Source organism: Paralichthys olivaceus, chromosome 1, assembly GCF_024713975.1.
Source record: "Paralichthys olivaceus isolate ysfri-2021 chromosome 1, ASM2471397v2, whole genome shotgun sequence".
NCBI classification, from domain to species: domain Eukaryota; kingdom Metazoa; phylum Chordata; class Actinopteri; order Pleuronectiformes; family Paralichthyidae; genus Paralichthys; species Paralichthys olivaceus.
The window spans coordinates 25,850,770-25,866,478 of record NC_091093.1 but is presented as its reverse complement, the minus strand read 5'-3'; the positions used below and the strand labels follow the sequence as shown (position 1 = coordinate 25,866,478).

The following is a 15,709-nucleotide window of genomic DNA, read 5'->3' as shown; positions in this document are numbered from 1 at the left end:
GGGGACCTTTACGCAAATCAATTCAGTACTTCAGACAAGTGAAGTCCTCGAGATTCATCGACTGTGAGCTTCAATATAATAATTTGCTTGTTAATATTCCAAACCAGATGCTTTTTGTCTCGACAACTTTTTTTTGTGCTGTACTTTAAACGTCTCCCCAGAGGGAGCATCTGAGAACAAGCCGTTATCCCTGTATTCAAAGTCGAGTAGCCGGTGGCTCTGAAGCTCTAAAGCTCCTCAGCACCAGATTTGACAGCGACTACAGCAGCTCAACTGAGACAACTGTGAGGATCACTTGCTCTCGAATGTGGATGTACTACACCACCGTGCACTTCAGCCGACAGATTTAAACGATGAGTCAGGCGGGGACGAGACGGAGGAAGACTACGATCATGCACGTTCGAGCCGAGATCCAAAGATGACATTGGATTTTCATTTTACACAAAATTAGTGAATGCCTCCGAGTGTGGGAAGAGTCATCAAACAGTTAATAATTTGCAGGAAGAGAAAAGACTGATATTTGAAAAAATATATATTTGGTAAATAATAAGAAATAAATGAATTAACAAAGACACAGGATTAAAAGAAGCTGTGTATCTGCCGCTCTGACAGCTGGCCTGTCACTTGTGTGTGGGCGTTCAATTCATTTTCACTCTCATGTAATCTGTCAAATTCTAGCTGAAACGTGTTTTTAGACTGTTCTGGTATCTAAGACCACAATCCAGCCCCCTTCCTACAGAGAACAAGTACAAGTGAAGGTATAAAATAAAAACAGACATTCTAATTGCTGGATTATCAAATTGACATTGTCAGACATTAAACTCTGGGTCTGGCAAGAAATGCTCCAGAAAATATCTGAAGCTACCGATGCAGACTTAACACAAAGCCCCTCCTGAAAATTTCAAGAAAATGTCTCTGTTCAGTTTTGGACTAGAAGAAGTTTCACAGTCTTATTACAGTCTGAATGTGGCCCAACACACAGTGACCGTGTTCTCTCTAAACACAGCGCTGCTTCTCCTCTGTGGTTCATATAACTAGTCTCACTGGTGACTGAGCTGTTAAAGTCTCATCTGAATTAATGTTCTCATAAATGGCTCATGGCAGAAAAGCTTAAGAGGACTGAGGTCAGATCTACACTGGATAAAACCATTATAAGACGAGGGTCTGTTAAATGTAGACATTTTTATGGAGCAACAAGCAGTTGAACCTAAGTGACACCTGCTCAGCAGGTGTGTTGTTAATAATCTAACTGATGTCTGCTCATTGAAGTGTCAGGGGTTGAAGAAGCTGTGCACAAGGTCCCCTGACACCGTTCTAACTCATAATCTGCTCAGTTCTCCATTCAAAATAAAAAAGACTCCCTCAGTCACAGAGCATATTAGATAATCTATTTAATGTGGAGCATGTTGTGGACAGAGGCCACGCGTAAAGAATCAATAGTGAATTGACAAACACTGCAGTGAATTCAGGGGACAGAGCTGGAAATGAAGACTTGTGTCCTTCAGGATACTGACGATGTTTTTGACTCGATAACTAATTATGTCTCATTGAGTCTTCCTCAGGCTCCTGTTTGTCAGTTCTTATAAGATACATGTTTATATATATTCATCCTTTTACTGCATTGTAAGAGGTTCATCATGAGAGTTTTATGAGAAAAAGCTCGTCTCAAGGATGTGTGAGGGTTAGTGTGTGTGTGTGTGTGTGTGTGTGTGTGTGTGTGTGTGTGTTTTCAGTGAGAGAGAGAAAAAAGTATAATAAAACAAAACACCCAATCCCAACTGCAGAGTACAGAGAGGAGAAGAACAGGAGACATGTGGGGTCAATATAATCATGCATGGAGTTCTTTTCATTTATTTTAATGTGTAGTGAGTATGTTCTTACGTCCATGTCATCACAGAGCAGGGACCCAGATCCATACTGCAGCCGGCACTGATGAGCGGCGCTGTACAGTTCTCCAGGAAGCACCGAGTTCACAGTCAGTTTGTCCTTCACCGGAGCATCGTCGAGGCACCAGCCCCAGCCACGACTGTGAGGAGGAGGAGGACAGTTTTATAAAGCTCTCTTGGTCATATATGCACACAGGGAGAGAGATAGAGTAGCATTAAAATGAGGAGATCTACTCTTCTTCTGATGGAGATCATTTCTTCCATATAAGACGTCATTCATTACTCCTGACACAATCAGATGGGCAGGTCTTTTCCAGGAATTATCTACATCCATATGTAGTGCACTTGAAGCTTCAGGCAGAGGGGAGTGGGGATTTGCTTGGAATGAATAGCAGAAATTAGATGTCTTCAACCGACAATCAAAGAAACACTGAACCTCCGTAATGTTTGTTTGACAGAGAGTATGTAAATGGCTTGCATTAATTTAGCGCTTTTCTCGTCCCCTCAAAAGTCTTTACGGTACATTTTGCCATTCACACAAACATTTCTAATATCTTCTGTGTAATGGCTCGTATGAATATTTCTCATGAGTCTGTCCTCTCCCACAAAGAGCGAGTGCCGTCTCACCAATACATTTAATCATGATGGTATTCTAGAGGAAAATTAATTGCTGGTTTCACATGTTGGTTGTATTAACAGACTTAATGGCTGTGGTGTGTAATATAATGACAAGGATAAGTGGGTTTTCAAATTGCCTTGACAGTCGCACAAGAATAATCCATGTTGATGAAAGAAATAATCTTCAGAAATAATGAACTGATAGAGAGTGAGTTCAGCGTTCATGCTTTCATTTTACATTCAAGACACTTTGCTCTCACTCAGAGTGGCATTGAGATCAGAAAATGTTTTTGAGGAATAACATGAGGGTCAACAAAAACTTAACTTAACTAGTAACAAATGCACTTAACTAAAAGTCCTGAACTGATTCAGTGTCTGAACATTACAGAGGGATGTCAAGTGTGGAAGCCAGACTAATGACGAGGCGTTTCAAAAGATTTAAAAACATCATGATCGATGGCCGAGGTTGACTCACAATGGGCCGGCAGGACCTCAATACTGTGGCTCCCCTCTGAAGCCCAATTCATGCTGCTGCGTCGCAGCTAAGCCGTAGTCTATGCGTAGAAATGTAACTACGCATTGAGGCGACGCAGACCGCAATAGCTGTGATTGGTCCACTATGTCCGACAGACTCGACGCCATTTTCGAATTGAGCTGAAGGAACATACAAGGACAAGTACATCTGTCAGTTCCAACTCCAACACGATCCGCTTAGTAACACTCGCCAGAGAGTTTGTAAATAAGCAGACCAGAAACCAGAGGACACGCAACAGCAGCATAGAAACTCTACCACCACTACCATTGTGCTGTTGCAACTGCAGTGTGATACGGATATATGGCATAGCTCTGACACAAATGTGGAATTGGCCTTAAGATTCCTACTGCACAGACACTGGCCCCAAATTACATCGCCAGCACAAGATGGCGGCATCTGAATCTGGAATATTTTAAACAGTTGGGGGAAAAGGAAGACACATTCTATAGTCATTGGTTTGTCTCCAGAAGCAATTCCTTTCACATTACATAGTCATTTCCATCGCTAATATAAAATTCTAATTATATTTTTAGAACACGTACAGTATCAATTATTCATGTCCGAGAGGGGGAACAGGGAAACAGAGGACCTCTTCCACTGACCAGGAGTGGCCAGCTGGGGTGAGCCTGACACTGGGAAATGCTGGTGGATGTAGGCCAGCAGCTCACGGTCCCATCAGGACTTATCAGCACCCCCCTAAGACCAGACCTGGTACTCCGGTCGAACACCCTACTGTTGAATGGTGTGTAGATATGGTGTCTGAGGCAGAACAACGTGCTGGACAGCCGGTGGAGGTTGGCTGCAGCGCGGTTTTATTGCAACATCCACCATCAAGTTGCTCAAACAGCTTTGGAATCTGCGACAAACTGAGACAGAATCATCACCGACTGCAGAACAAGACCTGAGACTCAAGATGTTAGGGACTCACAACCAGGTCTGACCAGCCGGTGGTGTGTCTGCCTTAGAAGAAGGTGTTTTGTGATTAGAAGCCTGAAACACCCGATAGTTCTTGACTGATGATATGTCTATAACAACTGCTGGCGGTTTACAATTCATCATCAAAGTCATTCTGGACCCTCAAACGTTCCAGGGTTATTCACCATCTTGTCCTTTATGTTATGAAATGTTCTATGTTAAATCATTTTTCATTTTTTCTATTTAATGCCATTATTTCTTTTATTTTGATCTCCACATTTTCTCAATTTCTGCAAAATATAAAAAATGTTTGAAGATTAAAAATAGGAATAAATAGATATGTCAAATTTAAAAATATAGGAAGGCTGATTGTTTCACGTTTAACAACAAATCATCAATGTAAGTCAACCTCACAATGACGACCGAACAGCAGCAATTAAAATGTTCTCCATGAGTGGCCCCGGACTGAAAAGCAAATCAGAGGGCAAATTAGGTTTTACTGCAGTCTTTGTCAAAGCTAGCCTTCCTGGAAGTGTTCATGCTGAGGAATTAACTCTTTGCTGAATCCATATATCTAAAATGATCTATATATTCTTTCTTTAGCACTGCAATTTTATGCTTTATTATGTGTGAAATCTCTGGTTTTTCCTCTATGGCCTTCTGGGAATTCTCTTCTGGTGATTAAAGACTGGCTCAGTGATAATATCTAAACAGCTCTACATTCCACATAAAATGACACCTACAGACCAAACATCTGAAGCAGCGCGAGCAGCAGAGGCCGGCGGCACAAATGAACCCACGCACAATGGAGGCCTTGTTCTTCGGTAACACATAACACGACATAAAACAGAGAAAATGGGGGCAAACGCTGGCATTTAGAGGAATGAGATGAGAAGACAAATATGAGTTGTTTGGTCGCATGTGAAGAAACTGATCAATGCACATTTTAGTGGGAGGCTGAGGTTTGAAGATGGGATACAGGGAAAGAATGTAAAACCAGGGACCAGCTAGCTGTGGAGGGGGAGGGTGGGGAGACGGCATCGTTTTTTCATTATGTTTCTCTTACCTCAGCTACTTAATTGGGTAGGTCCAGTATTAATTTAGATAATGTATCTTCCCCTTTTGCCAGAATATACAAGAAGATTTGAAAAATTATTCTGGCTCACAGTTAATTCAATTGTTGTCTTTGGAATCTGAGTTCTGTCGGAGATGAGCAGATGTTAATTATGTCTGTGAAAACCCATTAACAGCACTAAACTCATTCCAGCACCAGGAAACAAGACTGAGGGTCTACAGCTACACTGGTGTTCAGTTACTGTGGTGACTCTGAGGACGTACTTCAACATGCTCACAAAACTCTGGACAAAAAGACGATGCATTAACATCATAGTCATATACTGAAGAAATACAACTTACTGAGCTTTGAGAATTCTGGATTATTTACAGTCTAGAGTTATAAAACTCAACTGGTTTGGTCCTTTGTTTTCACACCCTCAGCCAATCAGATCCTCTATTTTGACGCTGGGCTTTTGTGCAATCACCCGTCTGTGTGTCAGCCACAGATCAGTGGAAAACGCAGTCTGACGATTATTGATTATTGGTTATTGACTTTCAATAACAGATCTACCAAGGGACTAATGGCACTTAGTGAGCACATACCTCTGTCAGGCCCCATCAGTCCCCTTATGAAACCTCATTTAAATTCACTCAATCTAGATTTTCAATTGGATCTGCACCAAATTGGACACACTTGTAGAAATCCTAAACATGATTGAATTTTTCATCAAGATCCATAAATTACTTTGAGAAATCAATAAATGCTGGAAAAACTGCCTCACACACAATGTAAAGAAAGTGAAAATGAATTCCTGCATATGCACCAAGTCCAGCGTGTTATGTAACCGACAGACTCACAGACAAATGAACGCAGGTGAAAATACAATGAGGACACGATGGTAGAGGCAGATAAAAAAAAATCTAATTATCTGTCTGGAGCATGAGTTTTTAAATTACCAAATTTAATAGCAATCCATCTAATCGTTATTGACGTTCACTTTAAAACCCCCAACAAACAAATTGTGCCCAGCAGGGATTCAACACAGGCTCTGACTGTGACAGCCTGTTACCTCAACATGAGGTTGAGGACTTTGTATTCATATAGGAAACAATCATAATCATTTTAAGCTGCTCGCTGCACGGCTCTAGAGAGAAGGTTAATTTATGAGAGAATGAAATGATTCCTGTTCGCGTGTGTCCATTTATTTTTTATTTAACCTAATTCATGCTGAACAGTGGGTGTAGTGCACCTCTTTTTATGTGTGACCGTAATAAAAATACCTGTTGGCCACAGTATTACCATTGGTATTTTTCACTGTGTTCAACATTTGATTTATCTCAGCATGATTTCATAGATACACAAATCTGAATTCTCACAACATCTCGATCTGATGATTGTCTCCTGCTGCCCCTCCACCAGTGCACCTAAACCCCATCCACAGATCAACAGTATAAAGACCCTGAATCTAAGATAAGATAAGATACACTTTATTGTCCTTGGAAGGAAATTTGTCTTGGACTCCAATGCTGTCACATAAAGCTGCTTACAATAATCACAGTACAGGTACAGACAATACGTACACATATAATCTAGACTCCAGTTTCCTTTAGACTATTATCAACATGTTACTAAAGCTTAAGAGAAGCTCAGCCTTCAGTACCTCCTGCTCCCCTGAACTGAGCTCACCCCTGTGTTTGCCTACACCTCAGGCTCGTCATCTTCTGTCATTCCACTTTGTTTTCCTTGCCCCCCTCTTAATCTGTCTGTCTCCTCCCTGCCCCATCGTCAGCCATGACTCAACTCTCCAAAAACATTTCAGTTCACCAGAAAAAACCCCACACAAAAATCTAATCAGTGAGTCCAACGTAATATTGTCGGAGCAATTCCTTTTGATAAATCTACAAATCACTGGCAAATGATGCCTCTAAGCACTGAGGCATCTCTCTTATAATTACCAGTGCAGAGACAAACACAAACACACAAACCAGTGGCCTCTGTGTTGCAAACTCCCACGAGTGTAAATACCGCCCCCCCCCCAGCCCTTTTTTCTCTTGTTGAGTCAAGAAGCTACAATGATGTCGAGCTGAACACCCACTAAATGAATTCCAGATGCTCCGAGCTGAGAAACTGGGGCAATTATGGTGAAATGTTTTAGACACAGAGATTCACAGTAGCTGCAGACTGTGTGTGTGTACAAACACACACACACACACACACACACACAAACACACACACTCATACTCATACTCATGTCTGTCTGTAGTCTCAGCAGGTAAATAATTAGACCGTCCAAACTCCTTAAAAACCAACAAACCTTCCAACTGCCAAAAGTTTCCTGAAGATTTATGAAGAAAGAAAAAGGAAAACACAGAGAGCAGGGATTGTTTTTCTGGAGTTTGCATTTCACATATAAAGAAAGCAGCAGGAAATGTTCCGGTTCAGATGTTGGCGTCTGGGTAGAGCACGCACGAGGCAGCTTATACTCATGATGAGAATCTGTATCAGGAGAAATGTTGGACTGTGGATGATCCCTAGAGACTAGGGATACATCAATCCAAGTTTTGGAACATATTCTGAGCATATCCCCACATCCATCCTGTGCATTTGGAGAGTTATTATGCTGAGAACGTCAGATGTGATCTAAGATGACAGATCTGTGCTACCATGTTGAATAATGTATTTTTTCAGGTAAACTCATACAGAACATACACAATGTATAATATGGGTGCAGGGTGCCTTTGAATGATTCAAAAGGATCTGTGCACATAAAACCTTCAACTTGAAACACACTCAGAGTCACACGTCAGGTAGCAGTGTAGCAGCATGTTTGACACTCACTCTAGGAAGCGGGTGATGTACTGGCGACTGCAGCGTGACCACCTGGGCAGGGAGGTGCCATACAAGAGCTGTGGAGACATGACGAAAGGTCGTTTTCCAATGGGTTCACAGTCATTACCGTTGCCATCATGCTGAATCCCAAAGCTGTGACATAAAAGCACAAACCCCACGGAGAGGGCAGTTAAAGTGAGTGGGCACAACATTGAACACACACATCAGACAAATCCACGCGTCTTGCCTGTAACTCCACAAGCACAGACGCCAACTTATCACAATTATTTATTTTGGTGTCGATGCAGCATTAATGAGTCATTGCAGCGGAAGGTGTGCACACAACAACACCTGTAACATCTGCTCCTTCAAATGTTGTTGTGGCTTTATAGAAACTGAGACAGGGGCAGCGAGAATTAAGAGGAACATCTGGTGCATTCTTCAGCATTTGTAGTTAAAAAAAAAAAAAAAAAAAAGAGTTGCTAACCTTCCAACTTCTGTCCGACACACTGAATAACACAGTTTTACCTGCTGAGAGTACTTATAAACTCCTCAGGGTATCAAAGGGAAAAAACACAAAATCATGTTTCTCCTCTTTTAATCATGAGAATAAACCAAAGATCTAAGTAGTTGATGAAACAAGAATCAAAGTGAGAAGGACTCAAATTAAGAATCTTTTTTCCCTGCCTGCACCACTGCTGAATTTTGAACGTTGTAACTTCAGTCAGTCACAAGGAGGAAATGCTCCGTGCATGCACAATGGACTCCTGTCAGTCCGGGACTTGTTCATGCATTCAACATAAAAGGACCACCCTGACTATTTACCCAGGATCTGCAGTCGACCATGCAAACACATGGTGGACAATAAGGTTCTGTCAAAACCTTTACAATACCACTTGTAAAAGAACCTTATGGGCTCATCTGCACCTCAACAATCAAGATGAACAAATACAATGAAGCTATCAGATAAGATATATGGAGATATAAACAGACTGATGGGTTAAAAGAGACAATGTTTAGCTGTTACAGTGTTTGGAATTTAATTTAATTAAAAATAGAGTGTGCCTTGTTTGCAAGATGTTCAGCTCTGGGACTGCAAAACTGTGAGAAAGCTACGGATAAATAATTTCAAAATCAGGTCTATAGATGCAGCGAGCTAAGAAAAACCTATTGGCAGCTTATTTGTTGGACTGTGAAAGAAATGGTTTTATAAATCTATGATTTCAATTAACCTAATGTCTTGTTTGCAGCATTAAACAACGTGGGTTATTATTTTTTCAATCTGTTTGTATTGCAGCACAAATGAACGTGTCAAAATGTTACCGTCTATCAACACCATGTGTTTAACTCTCTCAGATAAGACATGGTTATTGCTGAACTTCTCTTCAGTTCAATAATCGCATTAACACTCACACATGGTGCTTTCCATAATATGGATTAAAAGGAAACCACCTCCATCTCCTCCAATCCTCTGCTTCCATATAAACATTACAAATAGCTCAATGGCTCTATGGAGCATTAATTAAGGGTTATTTCTGGTTTGGTTTAACGCATGAGGAACTGGATCTTTACCATGATAAATCATGTGCTTTTAAATCAAATAGGCCAAACAACGTTCCCAATGTCATGTAATTACATCCTCATATTCACAGGTAATTGACAATATAATTTGTTAGGGCAGGTCTCCAACAGATTAGCTTTTGTTTGATTGATGTGTTTCTCAAGTAATAAAGAGGCTGAAAGCATTGTGATAAAAAATAAACTGTATTGATGAGAAACAGACGGCTGATTTATAACCAGGAGAATATGCTTCCGCCTTTTTTCAGTTAAAGTACTTCAATGCAATTTAATGTGATGGACAAGGAAGAAAACCGTTCCAAGTTATAATAAACCAAAGTGATGGAGAGAAAAGTTTAAACATATAATTTTTAGGGCTTTACAGCAGCAGAAAATGTTTTCTCCCTCTTTGTCTGCAATGAATTTATACACCCACAGGTTACAGAAGGTAGACTGGATGAATGGAACGACACCAATATAAAGTGATTACTTAATGATGGAGAAGAACAAAATAGCTGATCTGGTAGGAACTGGATTATACCCATCAACTTTAACATAATGATGAAGTACAGCATAAACCAGTGACTCACTTTCATTCAACCCGAGTCTGCCAGACCAGTTTCAATCATTGCTTAGCAACTGCAATTTGGCACAACCGCCCTCTCAAGCTTTGTCGTAACGCTGAAGCAGTTTTCAAAGTGATTTATTGAGCATGAAGCTTTTTTTTATTTTTTATTAGCCTTTCCAAAACCAGGAGGTAAGAACAAAGGTGTAACATATAAAACCGTGTATATCTCTTCTTATGTAATATTGGCATGATTATAATAAAAACAAACTTCATACATATTACACAAAAAAGGGGGCTCACAAAGGGCTTCAGAGACATAAAAACAGAAAATGCAGAGTACTATTACAAGTTTTAACAGTAGTAATAGTGTTAACCTGGTATAACGCAGGCCAAGAGATATTTCATACTACATCAGTTAAAGGGATTTCGTCACTGAATGAGTAGCGATGGCGGCTCTGTCCTTTTTTATTGGATTGGGATCATTTTAATTCCAGCAACCTAAGCAGTGTGTTTGCCAAGAACTCAATCTCTCATCCTAAAAGCATTTTCCTTTTATGATTAAAGTGAAACATTCTGTCTGAAGATATGAACGATGGAAGTTGAATCTATTGTTTGTAAAACTTGAGGCCAAACAAAATATGATAGACTGAAAGAACACTGGAATTTTACATTTGTATCATCAAATTAGTTTTCACTCAAGAGAAAATGGCTCTGGTGCAGTTCAGGATCAGCGTTACATCTATGTCGACTTCAGTAATCATTAACTGATGATGATGATGAAGCTTTCTTGGATATGTAGCGTTAGCCTCAGGCTTTTTGCATGATATCATGTAGTAGCCATGGGGCACAAGTTGAGTTTTTAATCACCTAGTTTTCTCTGCTGATTATTTGAACCTGTATCCTGATATGTGTGTGTTTGTGTTGGTATGTGTGGTTAACCTTACTTGTGTCCCAGCTCGTGCGCGACAGTGAAGGCGAGCGGGAGCCCCGTGTCCTCGCTAATGCTGCAGCTGCGATGCGACTGACACATCCCGGCCACGTGGGACAGACCCAGAGTCTCACAGGGCATGTTGATGGCAGCGCAGATGTCCTTCCTTTGAAAAGTGAAGGTGGAGCGTTGGTCAGATTTCAGTTGAAACACGACGACATGAAAAGACAAAACATAAAAGATTAGTAAGAAAAGAAACGAGGTGACGAAGGACAGATAAAAAATAGTGGGAGGTAAAAAACAAGGTAGAGAAGGGCGACTTTAAAAAACACTGCATCTGCTGCAAACTGTGTGCAAGACAAGTCACAGTCATGTTTGTTATAAATCGAATACATTCCCCTTATATACAGAAAATGAAAGCACTGACTGTGAACTGATTTACTCTCTATGGCCACAAACAGATGAATCTATAAATATGAATTAACAGCAGCACAGATGTGAGATATATTAATGGTGAACAGCTGGATCTGTCTGTCAGTGTTGGATGGGGCAAAACAATCCCTAACCCTTCCGAAGTTATCATTAAGGTAATACAAATGTATTATGTGAAACCTACTGCATCAACACTCTAATGACAACATGAAGCAATCTAATCATTTCATTTTGTTTCTGCAGAACTTAAAGTCTTCAATTTATTGATATCTATATGTAAATACGCCAAAAACCACTAACTGGTTTTAATGCTGTGACAGATGTCTATAGTGTAGGTACATACAAGAGAAATCATTATATCACGTTAATTAATCTTTGATTAGGGTCCAAAGCTCCTTTACTTTCACAGAAAGTTATCACAACAACATTTTACTATGTTTAGCGTGTCCTTGTTATCTTACATAAAGTTCATCATTCAAAGTCAAGAGCCAGAGAGAGACAAGAAAAGGAAGAATAATACGAAAGAGTATGCCACTAAAGTAATGAAGTGTCTTTAAGCGGCAGATAAAGTATCCGTCAGGGAGGAAGAGGAGGACAGAGATGGAGGATTATCTGAGGTGAGTCCAAAAGACAGATGAGAGAAATATATCCTAACTGTCAGCTATTAACAAACTGCACCAATGAACTTTGAATTTGTGTTAACGCGTTGTGTTCTTTAAATAAACAAACAAATAAACACAGGCGAAATACATGACCTCTGCGACGGAGGTCACGACTAATGTTGGTGAACAGAGTGTGCAGATGAAATATTTCTCTTTTAGCACAGAAACACAGTGTGGTGATCAGCATCAGGTACTAATACTGTGCTGACAACTGCATCTGATCTGAGATAGAAACCAGACAAGCTTGGAAACATCGGCAGCTCACACATTTCAACTTCATCCTCAAAATGCAAAAAAAGAAAATCCTCTCTGATTTTGTTTGACTTTATTTTTCAACATTTGAACTTCATCCTTGAAATGCACTCGTCCTTCTTTCATTTTTTCCTCTTGTGCCCGACCCTGATACTCTTCAGTCGACACACAGCTGGAGGAACAGAAACATTTCTATTTTAAACAATCTGACTCTACATGGGACACGCAGCGGCTCACTTTTCACTCCTGATTTGAGCATGTAAACTTCACTCGGAGTGTATTTTTACACTTCAAGTAACTTCCATTTCTAAAGCCTGTAACTACATGCATACGTTGGGCTCTGACATCACGTCTGCACAGAAGGTGAAGCATGAGCAGCTTCAGGAACAGTATTGAGTTGCAAACACGAAAGTTAAAACATCGACTTGAAATAAAGAGGTAAAAATACACGTTGGGCCGAGTTCACAGGACGCGTGGCATGACTAAAGGGTGAGTATTTACATGTTCTGCGTGGACAGCTGGATTGGTTAAAATAGACCTGAATCCGTCCCGTCAGACACTCGTGAGACGGGCGACTGAGACACAGCTGAAATTCCTCTTGGGAGCCCTGAGCACTGTTAAAATATGGGTGACCTACATTTATACTTCCTATGAGGGTATAAAGTTCACTGATTTGAATTTGAGATGAACAAAACATCAATCGGCCCAAACTCAAAAGGTGATAAATCTTGACCTAATAATGTGAATGATGCGTATTTTTTATAATTGGTCTGCCAAGGGTTTAACAGTCCCCTTATGAAACCACTTTTATGTTCTTATTATTTTATTAATTCACTAAATCCAGATTTTTATTTGGATGTGCAGCAAATCACACACTCACCAGCATTTAATGGGCTCTTCGTTGGGTCATGTTGAGCAAAATTAACGACTAACAAACAAAAACCATCACAGACAAAAACATAACCTCCTTGATGAAGGCAACACGTGTACGTATGATCCATTAGGTCTGTGTTAGTCCAGCTCTTAAGACGCAGCTGAGGGGTTTGCAGAAGTGAAGCTGTATTTAAGAGGTTCACTTGATATTTCCTGAGATTTCGCAGATATACTCCAGCTCTGGTAATAACAGGAGATCTGGGGCTGGAGCCCTGTGATGATCAGAGAAAGGTGCATGCTGGCAGGCCATGAAAGAGAGAGCAATCATTTAAAAGTCAAAAGAATATTTGAGTGGGATCCAGAACAGAGTGGGACCTAAATGTTGCATATAAGAATATTTTTAAAGCTATAAGGAATATTTATAACACATCTCCTATTCAAACTAAAGCAGATGAAACTAGAGCATTCAGTAGAGTCCATACCTCCACCAAGGCTCAGCAGTCCACCTTCAATTCAATCAGGCAGCTCACACTCATAGATATCAGTTCCCTAAATATGCCTGATTTTATAACCTCCTGAATCCGCCACCTGATCCGGATCATCACCAAACTTTAATGGACCAGTCCCTGACCTCCACCACACTCTTATACCGAGTTTCATGGAAATCTGTTTCATTGTTTTTGCGGAATCTTGCATCAAACTGACAACAATATAAAACAACTAAAAAAAACCTTTTATTAGATTATCAGAAATAATTATTTCTCTGAAAATCATATCCTCAGTCTTTGTGTCGAGGTTAGCGGTGGTACTCTGCCGGGGTGCTCTGAGACAAATAAAAGATCTGTGTCCTTTTGTCTTCACTTGAAATGTCATGGTTTGCGTCATAAAAAGTTTAAAAATGAACGGCTGGAAACTGTGAATGAGTCACGCTGCGTCTTTCGGGACCGATCTCCTTGAATGTTTGCTTATTACCTGGTGATCAGAACGGCCACATCGTGGTGCAGCGGGTGTTCGTCTTTCATGTTGAGTTTCTTCTGCCACTTGCAGAAGCTGTTCAGGCTGTTGTCGGCGTGGTGTGTGATCTTTAACTCGTCCTGTTGTCCACAGGGATGACAGGGAGGAAAGAAAACATACAGTTCATACGTCAAAAATGATCTTTATCTGTAGCTGGAGGACAGCAGAGATTAAAACATCAGGTCGATACGACAGAAATAGCCTTTGGCTTTAATTGCACCATCGCTGCTTTCAACCTTTTGCGTGGGTGATAGAGTCGGGTGATGACATCATGCAAGACTGTGTTGTTTTCTGCAGTTAATTGCTGTAAATGAACTTTGGTGTTCCAGGATTTCTTTCTCCACGTGTGCGTTTCAGTTTCTATCTTTGCTTTTATGCTGATTTGTATTAATTTAATTCAGATGAATAACATGTTAATCAAATCAGCTGAAGAGGTTTTGTTTTGTTTATTGGACCAATGACCATGAAACTTGGAGGAAGGATTTGATATGAGTCGGTGAAGAACCCATTCAATTTTGGTGCAGATCTGCATCTGGAGTTTTTTTTATTTTTATTACTTTCGTTAATGAAGCGAGATCTTTCAACATTTTGTTGATTTGTCAGGAAATTATTAATAATCTGATTTTTATGAGTGTGTGCAATTTGGTGCATATCCGAATAAAGAACCAGATCTAGTGAATTGAATGTGGTTTGAATGTCGTCTGATTATCAGTGCACGATACACACATACACAATCTGTTCTGTATCCATTCAAAAGATGAACCTTGATGTCTGTTTTTTATCATTTAAAATCAACCACAGTTTAATAAATATCCACAAATATGTTTTTACCTCATCCTCCTCCAGAAGAATGAGGCGAACAACCGCAATGTTGACTGCGTTTCCGATACTGGCATCTCTGTACAGGCCCGCCACCTGGAAGAAGAGAAAATGTCGTTATGCATTTTACACAGATACATGCTTCCTACTGATCATGACACTGAGTACATCAATAATCAATAATTATACTGATAGGAAAGAATATGATGTATAGATAATATATATATATATATATATATATATATATATGTGTGTAATGTGTTTCATATTATAGGCCACAGCTGCCATGAGTTATCTGTGAATTTACTTTTTTTATTTAAAAAGAGGAAACTTCTTTGTGTAGAAAAATCACTTGAAAAGAATATATTGCATAACAGAGTCATTATTCCCTCGTGTGACATCTCACCTCTGGATTTCCATTTCAACGCCAATGAATACATTTAAACACAACATTTAAAAGTTCATTCAAAACTAAACAGAGAATAAAACATTTTCCTTTTGTCCGGATACTTTGATTCCATTTATGCATCAAGCAACTTTCGAGATGACCCGAGTTGTTCAGAGAAAATCATTTCTGGGCGACGTGAACTGCAAACAACCTCAGAGGTTTGATATCGTGCTTCCAGCATTTTATCAGTGGAATCACTTAACATCAAAGCTTTTAGAGCTGTTGATTCCACAAGGCAGAAAAGTGTCGAGACTTTTAAACTTTTTTTTTGTAGTATACCACACAAATGTATTAAAAAGTGCATTTAAATACAGTC

General features: G+C 39.9%; 1 protein-coding gene across 1 annotated transcript in view; it reads right to left on the bottom strand.

Annotated features, from left to right (window-relative positions):
* LOC109637276 (A disintegrin and metalloproteinase with thrombospondin motifs 7) overlaps positions 1–15,709 on the bottom strand; it is a 61,534-nt gene that overhangs the window by 29,197 nt on the left and 16,628 nt on the right. The window contains exons 5-9 of the mRNA XM_020099524.2: positions 14,958–15,041; positions 14,085–14,206; positions 10,910–11,059; positions 7,850–7,993; positions 1,882–2,026 (exon numbers count right to left, since the gene is read on the bottom strand). Of these exons, the coding sequence (XP_019955083.2) occupies positions 1,882–2,026; positions 7,850–7,993; positions 10,910–11,059; positions 14,085–14,206; positions 14,958–15,041 (645 nt within the window). The remainder of the gene's footprint in view (positions 1–1,881; positions 2,027–7,849; positions 7,994–10,909; positions 11,060–14,084; positions 14,207–14,957; positions 15,042–15,709) is intronic.